Source organism: Pelodiscus sinensis, chromosome 12 (assembly GCF_049634645.1).
Source record: "Pelodiscus sinensis isolate JC-2024 chromosome 12, ASM4963464v1, whole genome shotgun sequence".
NCBI lineage: Eukaryota > Metazoa > Chordata > Testudines > Trionychidae > Pelodiscus > Pelodiscus sinensis.
The window spans coordinates 49140156-49159591 of NC_134722.1; the positions used below are offsets into that span (position 1 = coordinate 49140156).

General features: G+C 53.6%; 1 protein-coding gene across 4 annotated transcripts in view; it reads right to left on the bottom strand.

Annotated features, from left to right (window-relative positions):
- Positions 1-19436, bottom strand: part of HYDIN (HYDIN axonemal central pair apparatus protein) — a 389718-nt gene that overhangs the window by 57845 nt on the left and 312437 nt on the right. For all 4 annotated transcript variants that reach the window (XM_075940644.1, XM_075940645.1, XM_075940646.1 and 1 more), the window contains 13 exons: positions 18812-18931; positions 15264-15423; positions 14989-15161; positions 12180-12378; positions 10995-11094; positions 9938-10037; positions 8629-8797; positions 7150-7388; positions 6429-6549; positions 5639-5843; positions 4418-4653; positions 3461-3612; positions 3174-3363 (listed from right to left, as the gene is read on the bottom strand). In XM_075940644.1, the coding sequence (XP_075796759.1) occupies positions 3174-3363; positions 3461-3612; positions 4418-4653; positions 5639-5843; positions 6429-6549; positions 7150-7388; positions 8629-8797; positions 9938-10037; positions 10995-11094; positions 12180-12378; positions 14989-15161; positions 15264-15423; positions 18812-18931 (2164 nt within the window). The remainder of the gene's footprint in view (positions 1-3173; positions 3364-3460; positions 3613-4417; positions 4654-5638; positions 5844-6428; positions 6550-7149; positions 7389-8628; positions 8798-9937; positions 10038-10994; positions 11095-12179; positions 12379-14988; positions 15162-15263; positions 15424-18811; positions 18932-19436) is intronic.

Genomic DNA, 19436 nt, shown 5'->3' on the forward strand with positions numbered 1-19436 from the left:
GCACAGACTATATTCCTCTGAACCGAACAGACTGCAATTAGAATCCCACCAGATACAAAAGAAGGCAATCAAATAGAACAGAATGTTATTGGAAAGTATTCAAAGGTAACTTAAGGTAGATATGCTTAAGGGCAGAGATAGGGTCCAGAATGACTTAGACAAATTGGAGGATTGGGCCACAACAAATCTGATGAGGTTCAACAAGGACAAGTGTAGAGTCCTGCCCTCGGGACGGAAGAATCCCAAGCATTGGTACAGGTTGGGGACCAACCAGTTAAGTTGTAGTTCTGCAGAAAAGGACCTGGGGGTTACAGTGGATGAGAAGCTGGAGATGAGTCAACAGTGTGCCCTTGTAGCCAAGAAGGCTAATGGCATATTAGGGTGCATTAGGAGGAGCATTGCCAGCAGATCCAGAGATGTCATTATTCCCCTTTATTCGGCTTTGGTGAGGCTGCATCTGGAGTACTGTGTCCAGTTCTGGGTCCCCCACTACAAAAAGGATGTGGACGCATTGGAGAGGGTCCAGCGGAGGGCGACCAAAATGATTAGGGGGCTGGAGCATATGACTTATGAGGAAAGGCTGAGGGACTTGGGTCTGTTTAGTCTGCAGAAGCGAAGAGTGAGGGGGGATTTGATAGCAGCCTTCAACTTCCTGAAGGGAGGTTCCAAAGAGGATGGAGAGAGGCTGTTCTCAGTGGTGACAGATGGTAGAACAAGGAGCAATGGTCTCAAGTTGTGGTGGGAGAGGTCCAGGTTGGATATTAGGAAAAACTATTTCACTAGGAGGGTGGTGAAGCACTGGAATGGGTTCCCTAGGGAAGTAGTGGAGTCTCCATCCCTAGAGGTGTTTAAGTCTCGGCTTGACAAAGCCCTGGCCGGATTGATTTAGTTGGAATTGGTCCTGCCTAGAGCAGGGGGCTGGACTTGATGACCTTCTGAGGTCTCTTCCAGTTCTATGATTCTATGAACTCTAGAATTCATTTTAACACTTCCTAATTGCAATCAAGTAGAATAGCCTGCAACTATAGCGTAATGGCATGCAACAAAGAGAACAGACTGTAACTAGACAGGATTTAAATGTAATTACATAGGACATACTTCAGTTAGAATATACAGGCAGTCCCCGACTTACGCGGATCCGACTTATGTCGGATCCGTACTTACGAACGGGGCTTTCTCGCTCCGGAGGTCGAGGTAGCGGATTGCTACCTGCGAGCTCCGGGGCGAGAAAGCCCCGTTCGTAAGCTGCTCTTGTGCCCCTGGGCTGCTGAAGACCGTCTCCAGCAGACCAGGGGCACCGGGCGGGTTCCCGCGCTTCTGAGGCTTTGCCAGAGCAAAGCCTCAGAAGCGCAGGGAACCGCCGCTGCTGCCGCTTGAGACCCGGTGCCTGTGGTCTGCTGGGGACAGTCCCCAGCAGACCACAGGCACCAGGACTGAAGCCGCAGCCGTGGAGGGGGGGGGGGTCCCGCACCTCTGAGACTTTGCCAGAGCAAAGCCTCAGAGGCGCGGCACCCCGCTGCCGCTGCTGCTCTGCTCCCCGTGTCCCTGGTCTGCTGGGGGGGGGGGCGCGGATAGTGTGCCCCCCCCCAGCAGACCAGGCTTTTGTTTTGGACCCTGGAGCAGAGCAGCTGGGGCGCTGCCGATTGGTCCTGCAGCGCCGCTCTGGGCACTACTGGACCAACCCGGCAGCACCCCAGCTGCTCTGCCCCAGGTCCTGATTCAGCCTCTGCTGGTCAGTTTCAGCAGCGGCTGAATCAGGACGCCTGGGGCAGAGCAGCTGGGGTGCTGCTGGGTTGGTCCAGTAGTGCCGAGGAGCGGTGCTACTGGAGCAACCCAGCAGCACCCCAGCTGCTCTGCCCCAGGTGTCCCCAAGTCAGCCGCTGCTGAAACTGACCAGCACTGACTACAGGAAGCCCGAGGCAGAGTTGCTCTGCCCCAGGCTTCCTGGAATCAGCTGCTGATCAGTTTCAGCAGCAGCTGACTTGGGGACTTGGGGTTCTTAAGTTGAATCTGTATGTAAGTCGGAACTGGCGGTCAGTTTCAGCAGCGGCTGAATCTGGACGCCAGTTCCGACTTACATACAAATTCAACTTAAGAACAAACCTACAGTCCCTATCTTGTACGTAACCCGGGGACTGCCTGTAACATAATTAGAAGCCAACTTTGAAGAGGAAAATAACAGTTTTCTTCTGATATTGTTAAGTAACAAGAGCAAATTAGTCAAAAAACCACATGCCCCCAAGGACAAGTGAAAGTCAGCTATTCGCTATCTTGACTAGGGATGTAATAGTGCAGTCGATTAACCAATAAGCAAAAGCTTGTAAGTTAATGCAGTAGACTACATGCATTCCTCTCTCCCCGTCTCCCTGCCAGTACATTTTTTAGCAGTCCTGGCTTGCAGCGGGTCCGGGATGTACCCCCGCTGCAGCTCAGCATTTAAAGTGTATTAGGAGCAGGGAGAGTAGGCAGCCCGGCTCACGCTGAGTCCGAGAGCTCAGACCGCCCCTAGACAGGGACTGCTGCCACCTTCTCAGAAGCAGCAGCACAGGGCGATAGGCAGCCGGTCTGGTTTTTCAACTGGCTGCCCTTACGGACCAGCTCCTGCCTGGCATCCTGCGCTGCTGCCTTGGATACAGTAGCTGCTGGCCTCGCCCCCAGGGACGATAGAATAGTCAACTAACGGATACAATTTCATGAGGTTACTTGGCTATTCAATTAACCGATATTTAACATCCCTACTCTTGACTGACCGACTGACACCCATTTCAGTTCATGGTTGATTAAGGCACAAAAGGAGAGCTGGTACTGAGGGACATAACTTCAGCCAGGAGAAGACAGTTAAGAAGTTATTGGAAAGGAGACACAGCTGATAAGTCAAAATCCCCTTTGGAAGCGTCCTGCAGAATCTCATAGCAAATCAGAGCATTTCTATTGGGCTTCAAAAGTGCCCCATGGAATTTAATAGAGAAGCACATTCTTACCATGGAACTCTGTAGGCTGGTTCAAAACACATCAGAAACAATCTCATTCTCTATTCAATTCCTGAGAGTGTGAATGTGCTTTCTAGACCACTCTACAGGCTTCCTTTGTAATAAAAGTCTATAAGGCTTGTCCATAAAAGGAAGACAATTTGCTTCAGTGCCATCTTTTAAACTTTGCCGAGAAGTTATTACCTGGACAGGTATCACACCACTGTTCTTAAAGACAAAAGGGAGCTTCTCCGAACGCTCTAGCAGAAGCCTCTTGAAAAGGAGCAGGGGGTTTCCTCTTTTGTTGCGGAGGATGGGGCGCAAGATGGTCACTCGGGGTAAGTTCCCATCCCCACTGATATCAAATGTTAAATTTCGCAATTTAGCCACCACGCTGCAGAGAGCAGGGAAAAACCCTTCATTCTAGGCACATGCCTGCAATGTACAGAGCACAGACTGAGCCTCCTTCAGGAAGCAGTGGGTTAGATTACCTTGGCAGTCCATCAAGGAAAGCTTCAAAAATGCACTGGTAGCTCTGCATTGTCTGTGGGGTGAAAGTCACGGTAGCAAAGGCATGGGAGCGGCTGGGGACACACATCCGAACAGGATCCACCTCGAAGATGTCGCTAATGCGGGCAGCAGCCTTCAGGGAAACCCAGACAGCAGGGGTGGCCATGAAATACCCCTCGCCTAGAGCCAGGCAGCAGAAGTCACACTGTGTGGGAGCCCCCAGGCTCGCCACTCCTGCACAGGTAGGGATGTCAAACAGCATGTCTGACCTAACCGTAGGCAGCAGCGAAAGCTCTGCCTGTTCCAAGAGATGGGAAGCGATGGGACACCAGCGTGTGACCGCGGCTGGCAAGGGCTCCCTTAGCAGGCCCTGCTGCAGCCCTGGATGGGTGCACTAGTCACCGTGCGCCCCGGTTACTGATTAGCTCCCAAATCTCACCAACCTCTGGGCTCAACGGGAGCAAGCTGCCCCGTTCACGCAGGGGAGGAGCGATCAAGGGAGCTGAAAACAGCCCACACTGGCTTGACGTCAAGGCCGACCAGCGCCACCCTCTGTGTACAAGTTTGTCAGGGGCCAGGAGCCATTTAAGGAAGGGGCGCAGGATGCTGGCGAGGCGGGCTAATCGGGGCTGCTTACACAATAGCGTGAGGAATGAGACTGTCACTCCCCTGGGCGAGGGGGGACATTGTTCCCCAGGACTTCTTCCTTTCAGTACACGTGGGCTAATCGGATCCCTCGTGCCAGGCACCACCAGCACTGGGCTGATCTGGAGGCTTCTGGTGGATCAGGCAGCCTGGATCAGCCCGGGCAGCCAGCTAATGCTAGGGGCACGGGCAGGAGAGACATTCCGCTCACGGGGTCCAACCTGGCAAGGCCGAGGCCACACACTGCCTCCAGCGGATAGTCCCACAGCCCTGCCTGGAGCTCTGATTCTGACCTTGCTGGAGACAGGCTTGACTGCGAGAACCACATCGCAGGGAATTCGGCCCACATTGGCGATCTTGAACCGAGCTGTCGCCCGGTTCCCCACCACCACATTGCTGAAGATGAACTTGTTCTCATCTGACACAAACACCCCGCTGCCTTCCACCGTCTGCAAGATCTGGTAAAGGTTGATGTTGCTGCAGATCCGATGCTCCTCGAAAATAGACCCAATGTCATCAACCACAAAGGCTGAGGGAAAACAGACACGACAGTAGAGCCAGGGCATTGTCTTCTGGGATGAAACACACAGGCCCACCCTGTCTTGGGAGCAAATCTACTGACTAGAGGGGCCTTCATGCAGGATTGACTTGTCTCAGGAAGTCCTTTTTGCACAAGTCGGGTACCGGCTCACCCAAGTGAGCATCGGTTGAACTTCACACCTCTGGCTCAGAAGGCATGTGCCGCTGCTGCCTCCCTCTGCCTACCTCTCGCCCACTCTGTGTGCTGCTCTGTCGCACGTCAGAGGTGGCTGGGCCACACTGAGGGGTTGAAGAGCTCACTACAGATGGAGCTAACGTTTATTGCCAGCAGTAGCGGCTCAGGCTTTGAGAACCAGAGATCCCAGGTTCACTTCCCACTGTCAATAACCCACAGCGTGTGTGTTCCATCAATGGCAAAGCTAACAGCTCTCCAGCCTGTACTCCTGTACATGGGACAGGACTATCAGGGAGAAAGAAGATTTGCTGTACACAAAAGAGGTAAGTGACATCACAGGGACCTCTCTGTGCTTTCTCTGCATCATGGTTCTTTGGGCAACCTGGAATTGCACTGCCCCATACACAGATCTCATCTGGTCCTCAAGGCCAGGTGTTCTTCCACTAGCACTGGAGTAAAACTATTCCAATCCCCTTGCCCTATTCACAGCGGCTCACACCCGGAAGCAGGAGGGCCAACAGACTTTCTGGGTCCGTGGGCAAGGTGAAGGGGCAGCTCTGTGCTCCTGGAAGGGGTGGGGCTGGTGATGGTGCCTCAGCAGAAAAAGGCCATAGAACATGTGGAGGTTGGACACCTGAGCCAGCCTACAGTGATCAGTTTACACTCTCAAGCTGGAGAGCTGGTTCTCTGCAATCCTGTAGCGGGTTGGAAGCCAGCAGCGGAGGTGTTCAAGATGAGCCCCCTTCTCTCAAGTGGGGTGCCCAGGATAATGCCCCCCGGCAAAGGAGCGTGTCTGTACCTGGCAGGCAGGACTCAGCGATCAGGGTGTACGGGATGCCTCCCGGATTATCGTCAGGGTCCCTGTCAGTGATGTCAATGGCCAGGTATTCCTCATCCTTTCCCACTGGCTCTGCTAAACAATCAACGGTGATGATCTGCTGGCCTCCTGCAGGGATGGATCCAAATCCAGGGTACACCGTGAACATGCCTAGAGTGAAGCGAGCCTGCAAAGAGTCAAGTACCCTGCCAGTTAACAGTTCTTTCTCCCTGCTTCCCTACAGCCAGTCCTGGGGCTCGCAGGATTCCCAGCAGCTCCTACAGTCCTCTGAGGAGGACGCATCAAGGATTCGGCTCAGTTTAATGGTCACATCTTGTGCATGCAGCCAAGTTCAGGAACCTACTTCTGGCTCTGTGCCCTAGGCAGCAGGGGAAGCACAGAACCTTCTGGTCAGCTCAAGAGTGATGCCGAAAAACTGCAGAGGAAGCAGCATCTGATCTTCCCTGTCAGAGGAAGCAGGTTTGGAAGTAAAGAAAGGGGAAATCAGCAAGAATTCTCCAACTGCTGGTGGGGAGCAAAACAAGAAGGAGAAGGATCTTGCTGGGAGGTAGGAGGAAATAATGAGAGTAGAAAGACTGGGCAGAGAGAAAGGGGGAAAGAAAATCACCCAAACAAAGACTACCAGCTCTGGAGCAAAGATACCGTCAATGCCAGCAGCGCGCTCCCGGGTCTAGCTCTAGGGGGAACAGCCGAGCAGCCTGTGGCAGGGCCTAGCAAACACTGCAGCGGGCGGGGTGGAACATGCACCTACCTGCACAACAAGGTTGATGTCCTTCTGCAGAGATTCAGCGCGCTTGCTTTGTTTGCTAACAGGAGGGATTTTGCTTAGGGTCTCGCTGTCACGGGAGCGGGAGTGCTTGATGTGGGATGGTCTGAAAGAAACAAAACCACATCACAGTGGGGACTCCTCCCTGTCTGCCCCCCCTTGTCCCAGAGCTGGGATTCCCCTACGAGGAGGCATACCATTCTGACCGAGGGCCCAATGGCCACTGAATGGCTTGCCAGATGACGCTTATCAGTTACAGCAGGGAGCTGCTCCAGCCTGGCAGGGCCTGCCGTGGGCGGGGGCGCTCCAGCCCAGTCACAGCAGCCCCTGAGCGCGACGGAGGTGGCCACTCCAGGCTGGCCGCGGTTGGAGCGGCCCCCTCCCTCCCGCCCCTCTTTAAGTGGTTAACTGGTTAAACATAATGTCGATTAAAGAGGATTTTGCATCCCTAGAGCCTACATTTAATAAGCATACACACATGCCTGGCTGGAGGCCACTACTAACAACACTGATCACATGTGCAATCTCTCATCCTTAAATCCTAGCACTTTACAAAGCAGGGCACTAATAATCCCTCTCTCTTCTGCAACACACATCAGCAGCAGAGCTTACAGCACTTACAGTGGAGGTTAGTGTCCTCAACCCATTTTACAGAGGGGGAAATTGAGGTACGGAGTCGTCCATATTAACTGGTGCTTTCTCTTACCCCTTCTTTGCTGGGACAGGCACATCTCGGATTAGCTTGCCAATGAAGTATTTGAAATCCAGGGCGCCTCTGTTCTCCAGCGTGAAGCTGCAGGTCTTACGGGTGCCATTCACCATGGAGCCGAAGTTGATGAGTGAGGCAGGAGAAATGCTGTACTTGGTGAACAAGGAACTCACTGACACTTTCACTGGAATGCTGGCAATGGTCTCGCCTCCTTCACAGACACTGGGTTCAATGACCTGGGCAGAGGAGGGTGCATAGGCAAGGGGAGTTCAGAGGATTCATCTGGTCTCGTAAACCCACCGAGCAACACCACCCTGGAGCCGTGGCACGCTTGGCCAAGCACTCCCCACTTGTGTCATTGCAAAGACGTGGCAGAAGTCCATCGGTGCTTTCATAGACTCACAGATTTGAAGGCCAGAAGGAAGCAGTGGGGTCACTTTGCTGACCTCCTGTCTAGCACAGGTGAGAGAACTTCCCGACAATTATCGCAAAAGCAGAGCTTTTACAAGATCAGACAACCTTGATTTAAGACTTGCCAATGACGGAGAATCCACCATGACCATGGCTAATTACTCTCATTGTTAACAATTTACAGCTTATTTCCTGTCTGAATTAGTTCAGCGTCAACTTCCCACCATTGGAACATGTTCGACTTTCCCAGCTACACTGCAGAGTCCATATGTAATGAGGCTAGGCCAGGGGCGGGTGATAATTTTTTGCCCTGGGGGCCAGGATACTTCCCTGCTTCCCCACACGCAGACCAAACTTCATCTGTGATGATTTTAGTTTTCTTCCAGTTCACTGACGCAATGTTAAATAGCACAGGGCCAAGAGCTGATCGCTGCAGGATCTTACTGCAGGCACATCCTCTTGACAATGACTCCCCATTTACAATTACACTTTGAAACCTAGAACCTAGCCAGTTTTTAATCCACTTAGTGTGTGCTAAGCTCATTTTATAGCACCCTAGTTTTCCCTCTCCCAACACTCTTGCACTATTTGCCCTAGAGAATGCTTGATGTGGAGTTCCTGGATGTTCACTTTCCTACAGTCTACAGCGCTGAACCATCCCTCTTACAGAAACCTGTGACAGAGCAGCTCCAGTAACAGGGTCAGTATTATTCCTTGCAGTAATTTCTACATCATTCTTCTTGGGGAACGTCTTGGCTGGGAAAGGCTACACTTGGGGCTGCCTTAAGCTTTTTCCAGCTCCGGCTCTTTAATCCAATCCAAGGAGAAGTTCGGACAAGAGAGGCCAAGTGCTGCTGGCTCTTTCAACACCTCTCCAAAGCTAGAGACAGAGGCTCATCCCTGCTTTGGGAACATCATGAAAGGCTGGATGCCGTGCACTGCCCCTTTGTGTGTGAGCAGGAACCACAGCAGCATCACAGCTGTCACCGCCACACACAGGGCACCAGCAGCTGGCTGTCAACCATCACAGCGTGAGCGGTGCCAATGTCTTTATAGGCATCTCACCTGGCAGTGCAGGATAGGCTTGTCTTCAATCTTTATTTCCTTCTTGGAGTGGAAGACGATTTGGATCTGGGTGGGGCGGTCGACAGCAGCCAAAGTCCCCTTCTGGGGCTGGATGCTGAAGACAGAGTTCAAATTTGGCATGTTGTCTTCATGAGATTCGAGAGTCAAGCTGACGGAAGGAAACAAAACAAATACTCTGTGTGAATTGGCCTGTTCGGCTAAGGATACTACAGCTACTTGCATAGTCGGGAAGCCCGGCTGACAGCCTCTGCAGGAGACACTTTGGAATGTGAATTTCCTAATTCACACAGCTCTGGAAATTCAAATAGTGGATGTTAGCTTGATTTACTTCCAAGGCCCGATTTTCAAAGGGCCTGAGTTCGCTCTACGCACCTCTCTGTGCATGTCCTCATTTTTAGGGTGCGCATGCTTTGCAAAAAGGCGATGTTTAAAGAGACGCCAGACACCTTGGGATGGGCTATTCCAGACACTCCCAGGCCCCCTGGTGGAGGCCTTATTGCCCTACTGCCCTCTGTCCCAAAAAAGGGCAGTAGAGAGCGTTCTCTAAGCTGCCTAGAGTGGCTGTGTGGGGCACAGCCAATCAGGGCTTGGCAGTCTAGCATAACAAGAGGTGCTGGGGCAAAGGCAGTTCAGTCCCTTGCTGGAGCTGGAGGAACGTGTACGGGGAGTAGCTGGCTGATGGAGCTGCAGGACATTGGGCAGGGTGAAGACAATGCCGGGCTGTGGGGAAGTGGCCTAGGAAATTAGAGATGCAGGAGACAGAGTTAAAGGGACACAGCAGATGGCTGTAATCTACACAGTCATTGGCCTGGAGTAGCGAGAGGCAGTGTCTCTCTCATCCCCCCACTAACTGTTGGGGGAAAGTGGCTGGGGCATAGCGGTACCCCAGAAGGGAACTGAACTATACTGGCCCAGCTGAAGAGCCCAAGGACTCCTGGAGAACTCCTCTATCCCAGAACAGGGACAAATTGAGAGAGAGTGTGCAGGTATGTGCACGTGGCCCCTGAAACCTATAAATAAATCACAGCCATGCCCACTGGGCAATGATTTACATTGTGTTGTGTTTCTTCTTCCATTGTCTGCCCTGGAAAGAGCAGTTGTTGGTGCGCAGAAGGAAGCTGTGTTGAACATTTGAAAGTGGTGAGCTCTGAGCTTTGCTACTTTCCCTGACTGTGATCTAGCCATTCTAGGAAGAGGTTCTACCCAGGAGAGTAAAGGAATGAAAGATTTGATTGATGGAGATATCAAATGCTTATACACCACAGACCTGAAATAGTTAGTAGCTTACCTGTATAAAATCTCATATTTTCCTTTGTTCTTCAGAGACAGTATTTGCCTAGCTTCATCCAGTACTCTGATGATCCCAAAATCCAAACCACCATCTGTACCTGCAGAGGCCACAAGTGGGAGGAGAAATAGTGATGGATACAGGCAGTCCCCGGGTTAAGTACAAGATAGGGACTGTAGGTTTGTTCTTAAGTTGAATTTGTATGTAAGTCGGAACTGGTACATATTGTAGGGGAAACTCTAGCCAAACATTTCTCCAGAGCTCAGTTTTATTCTCCCACACTTCACTTCCCTCAGTCCTTTATTCTCAAGCTGAGGTGTCTGCTGAGAAAAGCCACTCCGCGTCTCCCTGGTCTGCTGGGGGGGAGCAGCTAGTGCGGGGTTGCCTCATCCCGTTTGTAAGTAGGGATCTGATGTAAGTCGGATCCATGTAACCTGGGGACTGCCTGTACTCAGATGTTGAATGAAACACATAACCAAACAATTAATAGCCAGAAAGTCAAAGTCCTCCAAACAAAATCTTTGGTCTCAAAAATTGCTCCAGGATGCTCCAATGCCCTTTGTTATACGGTAAGGATGTTAAGTATCATTTAATTGACTAATCAAACAGTCGATAAGGCACTATTACATCCCTAGTTAGTACTGCCCCCCGACATGCCCTTGGTTTGATCACAATGTCTTTATTGCATACCATCATCCTGACCTCATCTTTTAGGAGAGCCTTGGGGAGTGTTTTTGTACCACACTTGATATCCAAATGTTTGCTATGACCTGCTGTGTTTGTGTGCGCTCTGTAACTAGAAGTTCTTAGTCAGACTCTGTAAATAGCTTCTGCCTCATATCCAGCTTAGGTCTCAGGCTCTCTTCTTACTACATTACAGTGACCTTAATTCACCCTTTAGTGTGTATATACACATACAGTCTTTATGACTTGGTCAGAGTCTACTGGACGCTTGCCTCGTTCCGTTCTAACTGGGATCCTATGCCGAATGACGGCAACCTTAATTTTTCTCAATGATCCAGCGAGACCAGCCTGCCTGTGAGGGACAAGGACTGACCTTTGGGGAAGCTGATGTCCAAAGCAACGTCGTAGGACTCGGCCATGACTTGGATGTTTTCATACTGAACAATCCCCAGGATGTTTTCCATGTCTGATACCTGAAGCAACAAGAAACAGCCTCACTCGGAGCATCCTCTGATCTCTGCTGACTGACATCACGGGAGTTTTTCGCACTGCCAGCTGCTCCCACCACCTGCTTCCTACTTTGGCATCAGATTCCAGTCCCAGCAGCAATCCAGTCGCAAGGCGTTTCCTACCCTGATAGCCTTCTGGGCTGGCCCAAAGGATTCTGCAGATGTGTGAACTATCAGCCCCTTCCAGGCTGAGAAACTCCCTACTAATGGTTACCAGCACAGCTGGCAAGAAGAGATGTTCTGAACAAGCCCCAGCCACGCTTGCATGGCTGTCCTTCTGAACAGCAGCCCTGCTGCAATGCAGGGGGCAGGGCACAGACTCCTGGGCTGTCCCTTTTCCTGCAATTCATTGCTAGTTACATTTCAAAACCCAGCTGGTTTCCCGCTGGGCCCTGCAGTGGGACTGTCTGGCAGGGAAGAGGCAGAGGCTGTGCGGGAATCCTACAGTCACTCCAGATGTGCCAAATGGGACTAGCCAATGCCAAAGGGAGCATGCCGTGTCAGCAACTCAATCAGCCCACTCCCTTGACCTGCATCTGCCCTGGGCATTGGATTTGTTCTTGGACGGCTCTCTCACCCAACCAACCGGTGGGAACTGGGGCTGCCCCAAACCGAGTGTCTTGAGAGACAGCTCACAGTCCAGACTCTGGCCCAGCAGGGTGGTCAGACTGGGGAGTTGTGAGACTCAGGTTCTCCGAGATACACTGGAATATTTTTGATTCTAACAAGGAAGAGCGACAGAAACAGCTGCCTGTTCAGCTGCCTGCCAGAGCTACTCCCCTCGTCAGCCCATAACACTTGGCTTACCAAGCAGGAGCTCAGCTACAAGAAAGCAGCCTCACTGGTTACTCCAGGATCCAACTCTTCAACAAGTTGGTCCCCTTGGGGAAGGACACCAGGCCAGAGCTAGCGGGAGAGGAGCTAGCAGATGTGAAGTCACCTGCCATCGCTGGGAACTGCCAAGTACAAACCTTAGCACCAGCTCTCCGAAGAGTCAGAAGGCAGGCCTACGAATTTGCAGGTGCTGGGGAGGGAAGGGTCTGCCTCACCTCCAATCGGATGATCTTCTTTATGTTGAGAGGTTTCGTAGCCTTGAAATGCAGCTGCAGGCAGTACTCTGAGCGGGGACCAATGATGCCCTGGTCTTGCAAGACAGAGAAATCATCTCCCAGGTTCTCCAGGCCACTGAGCCGCCAGGCTACCGGCATCGGGGAGGCGTTTCTCAGGGAAAGCATCTTGGTGTCCTTTCTACAAGGAGAGGGAGACATTTAGTTGTTGCTAACAAAACAGCCATTTTAGCTTTGCATTTGAATGGGGCCAGGCTGGTCCAGTCTCATGTGCCCTATTACAGGGCCCGCAGGGTTAACCATATTCAGTTCTTTTTGACTGTGCATGTGCCAGAACCTTCGGTTCAGTTTTGGGGAGAATGGCAGGGTTTAGCTACAATGAGCATAAGCAAATAAGAACATCTGACTGGCTGGCTCCTTTCCTCCACATGGCAGCGGGAGCACTTGGGTCATCCCGATGAACCAGGCTGACTGTGGGCCACATCCAGAGTCCTAGTCAGGAACAAGTGCCCCAGAAAGTTCTCTGGACTGCAGCTACTACTTCACGGCAGGGCAGTGACGGAGCGGTGTGTTGGGCGCGAGAGCGGGATGGCATCATTTGGGGTCTACGCTGTAGATATTCTACCGCTACGTAATCCCGCCTCAGCAGGAACGGCCCCTCCTGCGCTTCTAGGAGTTCTCTGGTTTACTTTGACATTGAATCGCTTACACCTGTGGAATTTAGAGTTAGAAGTGCAACACAAGGACTCGTTTAAACATAGGAAGGTGGATGGAGGGAACTGCTGAGGAGACGCAGGATAAGCTGCTCCAGCCCAGTAGGAAAACGGCCTGCTGCAGGGTGACCTGCAATAGCCACAAAGGAGAAGGCTGATCAGAGCTTGCCTTCTGGTCTGTTGGTGGACAGGCTGTGAGAAGGCGGAGGAGCTGAGCACGGAGCTGCAGAAGCTCAGATCAGTGGAGAAGGATCCTGGCTTCTGTTCCCCATGACATGGGCCTTCCTGAAGGAAGGGGGCTTGTAACAGGGACGCTCCAGTGCCCCACTACGGAGCCATGTTGTCCCCAGCCCTCTGGGGAGAGGCGGCTCTCCAGCCATGTCCCCAGCTCTGCTGCGCCTGTGTCCAGGCTGTGCCAGCAGAACGCCAGAGGCTCTGCCCCCTCTGCATGGGACGCGGCGTCAGCTGGCTGCGCCGGGGAGGAGAGGAGCGGCGCCGACGCAGGGAAGCCAGGGGACGGACCGGCTGCGTCCGCCCGTCCGGAACACACCCACTCTGCAGGGGCCGAGGATTGGGTGCACGGCAGAGCTGACGGGATGGCTCAAAAGGCCAGCGATGGCTGAAGGAGAAGGGAGAGAGGAGGCGGCTCCCAACAACGCGGGACCGCCTGACCCTGGGGAGAGCAGACAGCTGACCGAGGGAGGCAGGAAGTGACCCAGGGCATGGCCACGGAGGCCCGTGGGTTGGTGGGGATCTCCCCCCACCAACCAAATCATAGGAGAGCGTTTCCTAGGGCCCTGGGCTGGGGCTCGGAGTGGGGGAAGGCGAGCCCCCCTATGCCCTCCTTGGCCAAGGCGCCGGTGAAAGACTTGTAGTGTACAGGACTATACGTAAACTCGGCTACATGCCTAGAAGGGCGGTGGGCGCTGTCCGGACGGGAGGGGGAAGATAGCGACGTGGGCGGTGCAGGAAGGCCGCGCCGGGTCCCAGGGCTAAAGGATGGGACCCCGGCAAGAGCACAGCAGCCTCACGAGAGAATCGGGGGGACAAACCTCGGCAGTAATACCTGGCAACCCTTGGGAGTGTGGCACGGAGCATACTGGCTCCTCCAAAGCACAGATGTATGGAAAGCCCCAACATCACTGACCGCCACAGTCCAGTCCAAAGAAGGGGTAAAAATGTGGGACCTAATCATGGGCATGCAGGGGAACATATGGGTCCTGTGCCACTCCCCCCATTTTCTGTGAGCATCAAGCTGCCCTGCACGGCTTGTACTGCTCAGCCTGGGGTAGGGGGCTCAAGCAGAGCAAGCCAGCAGCCTGGCTATGGTGGGGAGCAGGAAGAAGCAGACCCTCCAGCCCAGCCCCACCCGACCCCACCTCCTTGCTCTGCTCCCATAGGCACCCACTGTTGTACAGGAAACAGAAAGACAGTAGGACGCAGGCAGCGTCAAGGGAGCAGGCTGGAGTAAGAGCCAGCGGGGCAGGGAGGGAATCGGACAGGAGAAAGAGAAAGGGGTGGAGGGAGTGGGGAGAAGGGATGGGATGGTTGATGGCAGGGAAGGAAAGGAGGTGTGAATATGGGAACATGGGTGGGAATGGGAGCTGGTGCCAGAGTGGCCACAGTCCCTGTTCTCTGGTCATCACAGCAGGCAGCAGCAGCTGGGTTCAGCCATTAAAGCCATCCTGTCTCATCCTTCTCCCTCCTCCCTGGAACCTGCAGTCCAGGTACCATTCCACGCGAGAGGAGAGAACCAGTCAGCCAAGGAAACAGGCTTCAGTGTCCATGTGTGTGCGTGTGCGCTCACACTCTGTCCCCCCAGTATACCAGTCAAACTATGCTTCTGCATTTAAATGGCTCATGCAATGGTTCCTGTGGCCAGGCAGTGCTGTTTTCACAGCATGCTCCAACTTGAACAGGGCCAGTGCTGGGAATTAAGCCTCACTGGTACCAAATACCCTGAGTGAAGGAGGAGAGGAACTGGAGAGAAAGCGCAAGCCCTTGAGTCAGCTCAAAACCCCCGGACAACGTCTGGCCCAGCTCCAGATGATGTTCTGACAATTTTCCAGAATCCCAACCTGTGCAGCAGCAGCTTCTCGAAATGCAGCTGCTTGCGGTCAAGCTCCAGTTCGGGACGCACCCCTTGGCAGCAGATTCTGAAGACCACTGGCTCTGGGTTCTCTTTAATGCAGCAGACAATGCTGTCGTCAAATATGCCAGGTGCGGTGGGATAGGCCCAGATGCTCAGCTCCTGGCAGGACACCCCGGAGAGGAGAGAGAGAATAAGGCACTCATTCAGAGGGGCAAAGGGGTCCCATATCTCATGAGACTGCTCTGACTGCTTGTCTCCTACCTGCTTCTCATTGGGTTTCAGCAGCATGGTGGGAGGTTCCAAGAGGTATGTATTTGCCTTGATGTCATGCTGGAAGCAGAAAAACACCTCTGCTTCCAAAGGGGAGCTATTGAGGATCGTTATCTTCTCGGAGTTGTTGGGGTATCGGAGGGCCTTGTACCTGCAAATGAAACGCACTGTAGAAGAAACAGTGGGCCAGGGAAAATGCTGCATCTTTGTCCTTTCTTATGCCACATATGCAGTACCTCTTTCATGCATCTGTACATGCCCCAGCTCCTGTGAACACAAGGCAGTTCTGAAAATAGCCCCATCATAACCATCTCATTGGTCTAGGGAAGAGCGTAGAAACGAGGGTTACCCCCCGGTAACAGGGTGCCAGGGAACAGCGTAGAAACAAGGGTTACTCTCCGGTAACAGGGTGCCAGGGAACAGCGTAGAAATGAGGGTTACTCTCCGGTAACAGGGTGCCAGGGAGCAGCGTAGAAACGAGGGTTACTCCCCGGTAACAGGGTGCCAGGGAACAGCGTAGAAACGAGGGTTACTCCCTGGTAACAGGGTGCCAGGGAACAGCGTAGAAACGAGGGTTACTCCCCGGTAACAGGGTGCCAGGGAACAGTGTAGAAACAAGGGTTACCCCCCGGTAACAGGGTGCCAGGGAACAGCGTAGAAACGAGGGTTACTCCCCGGTAACAGGGTGCCAAGGAACAGCGTAGAAACGAGGGTTACCCCCTGGTAACAGGGTGCCAGGGAACAGCGTAGAAACAAGGGTTACTCTCCGGTAACAGGGTGCCAGGGAGCAGCGTAGAAATGAGGGTTACCCCTCGGTAACAGGGTGCCAGGGAACAGCATAGAAACGAGGGTTACTCCCCGGTAACAGGGTGCCAGGGAACAGCGTAGAAATGAGGGTTACCCCCCCCGGTAACAGGGTGCCAGGGAGCAGCGTAGAAATGAGGGTTACCCCCCCCGGTAACAGGGTGCCAGGGAACAGCGTAGAAACGAGGGTTACTCCCCGGTAACAGGGTGCCAGGGAACAGCGTAGAAATGAGGGTTACCCCCCCCGGTAACAGGGTGCCAGGGAACAGCGTAGAAACGAGGGTTACTCCCCGGTAACAGGGTGCCAGGGAACAGCGTAGAAACGAGGGTTACTCCCCGGTAACAGGGTGCCAGGGAACAGCGTAGAAACGAGGGTTACTCCCCGGTAACAGGGTGCCAGGGAACAGCGTAGAAACGAGGGTTACCCCCCGGTAACAGGGTGCCAGGGAACAGCGTAGAAACGAGGGTTACTCCCCGGTAACAGGGTGCCAGTGAATAGCGTAGAAACGAGGGTTACCCCCCCGGTAACAGGGTGCCAGGGAACAGCGTAGAAACGAGGGTTACCCCCCGGTAACAGGGTGCCAGGGAACAGCGTAGAAATGAGGGTTACTCCCCGGTAACAGGGTGCCAGGGAACAGCATAGAAATGAGGGTTAATTTTCACAGGGTGCTGCCGTTCCACGTCTCCCTGGTCTGCTGGGGGGGGCGCTAGCTTCGCGTCTCCCTGGTCTGCTGGGGGGAAGCAGCTAGTGCGGGATTGCCTCACCCCGTTTGTAAGTAGGGATCTGATGTAAGTCGGACCCATGTAACCCGGGGACTGCCTGTAGTTCACTTTTTATGACTGCTGTTCACCTGAGAAATACCAGGACATGTCCTTGGGTTCCCTGCTTTGCTGGATGTTTCAGGTGTGTGCCCACTTTAAGGGGCAGGGGAGGAAATGCTGAACCCTGGAGAAAGGAATCCTTTTCTCCAAAGCGTGAAATAGGGTTTAGTGTTAAATTGTTAAAGAAACAAAAGCAAAGCACAGGCTGCTAAAACAACCTGCCTAAATATTCCCTTTTGCTCTCACTTGGATACAAAAGGTTAAACTGTTAACTGGTTACCGGGTAAGCATTAGCCTTTCCGGGATGCTTAGTAGGTAAACTGGTTAACCAGAGGGCTGGCCAGTGGGAGCAGACCCCCAAACCATGGTGGCCCGGCCGGCAGCCTTCCCCCACACTAGACTGGAAGGGGTTAATTCAGCTCTAAGGGCAAGGGAGGTCATGCCCCTTGTAGCCTACTGGGCATGCTCCAGCTGCTCGGGTATAAAAGAGGGCTAACACAGGACAGTTGGGGTGGACAGCTGGAGGGGAAGCAGCTTGGTTAGGGGCTCTTGACCAGCTACCGCCACAGACCCTGCAGCAGCCACAGCGATAGCCCCGGCTCGGGAGGACTGCCCCAGCTCGTCGAGCCAGGCCCCAGGACCAGAGCAAACCCAGGGATGTAGGAAGGAGCCCAGGGCAGGGGATTGACCCCCAGGAGCTCAGCACTTTGGGGCAGTCTCCGCCGAGCAGGCAGCAATAGCACACGCTGCCAACAGGCCCTGGGCTGGGACGCAGGGGAGAGAGGGCCTGGGTCCTCCTACGGCCCCTACCCCATAGCAACCCAGCTCCCAGGCTCCTCGGGAGGCCCACCCGGGAACCGGGCCTGCAAAGGCATCCGTACCCTGAGGGAGGGGAGCTGTGTTTGTGACTTGGTCTGAGAGGCCATATTGACCCTAATAGGGGGTGAACCAGATTTGGAACTAAGCCCAGGAGGCTGAGCTAGCCCTGACATTAGGGGCTGCACTTTGCGAGGAACGACAAGGGGTGTCCCAGGCACTAGGACACCCCGTGACAATGCCATAAACCCAGCAGGCTGGGGGGAGCCTAAATAGACCCCGCTTCCGTGTGGTGGGGCTAGAGCCAGAGCAGCTTCCCTCAACCCCGTCCCCACAGCCAGTAGTGAACTGGCTAAACAAACTGTCTAACCAGTTAACTAGTTTGGGTGGTTTTTACATCCCTAGCTCTCACTTGCTTCGATTTCCATCTCGATACAACAAAGCACCGCTAACTCTCCAGTTATCCACGGAGTAGCCATGCAGAACAGAACCGACTTTAATGTTAACAACGCAGTAATCACCACCCCCCCCGCCTCATGACAGTAACTAAAACCAGCAGTTGTGCTTCAGTGTCTGCGGGTGGGCGGGCAGGTACAGTGATGGCCAAAGCAGCCCCACGTGCATGTGCTCGACTGGCGTAACAATGGCAGAAGTGAAGGTAAAACGTGGGAGCATAGCCATAACCTAGGAAACAAACTAACAGAAAGGGCAGGCGGCCAATCTTTATTCCTCTGCAGCTCATCTTCCGGCCAAGCCGAACCAAACAACCCACCTGCACTGGGGCCAACGCTGACGAATCGAGTTGTTCGTGACCAAGGGTGTACATTATAACACAGCCCTGCGCGCGAGCGGCTCACCCCGACTCCCTTCCCAAAGCCCTCTGTCCCCATTACACTGAGGTGGAACCTGAGGCCGAGAAAGGGGATGTGTTTCGCCCATGGTCACTCATAGATTGCACAGCCCTTGGGGACCAGGGCAGCGTTTCTGCTAGTCAACCTGCATTACCTAGTGCACTTTGGGCCATTCAGAATAAAAGGGTGTCGTTCGTAACCCACAGCAGCACTAGGGGACCAGACTCCTGCTCCTCTTGCCGGTACCTGTCTCTCGACTTCCCACAGAGCAGCGGGCCGAAGTGGAACACCCCTGAGCTCATCACGTACTGCTTGGCGATGATGTCGTCAGGCCTCGCACTCTTCCTGCGGTGGGGGAACACCACCCTGGAGCAGAGAAGCAGATGGGTGAGAGGCGCTGCAGAAGCTGGCATGCCTGTGGCTAGAGGAGTCTGGTAAAATTTCAGTGTAACAATCTTTCGTCTGAATTTGCTGATGCCATGCTGTGTTCCTGCCAGCTTGCCCACCCAACTCCTCGGCAGCCCCAGCCCACATGGCCTGTCCCAGAGGCGAGTCTTCATTCATTGTCCCCAAGAATTTGGAGAAGTTTTGTTTTCAGTTCAAATCAGAACAAAATCAAACTCCAAGAACGATCCAAAGTCTTCCACAAAACAAGCTTCCCAGGTCAGCCCATAGTTCCTGCAAGCCTTCAGTAAGCCCAGGAAGAGCAGAATCAAGCCCAGCATCCTGCACTCAAGCACGGAGGGTGAGATTCAACATCAGTCCTCCCGCCCTGCCCCACAAGCATAAGGCCCACCTCTTCCCTGTTCCAGTTCTCTCCAGCATCTCTTGCAACCGCCTGCCAACAGGGGCTAACAGGGAGTTTGGAGAG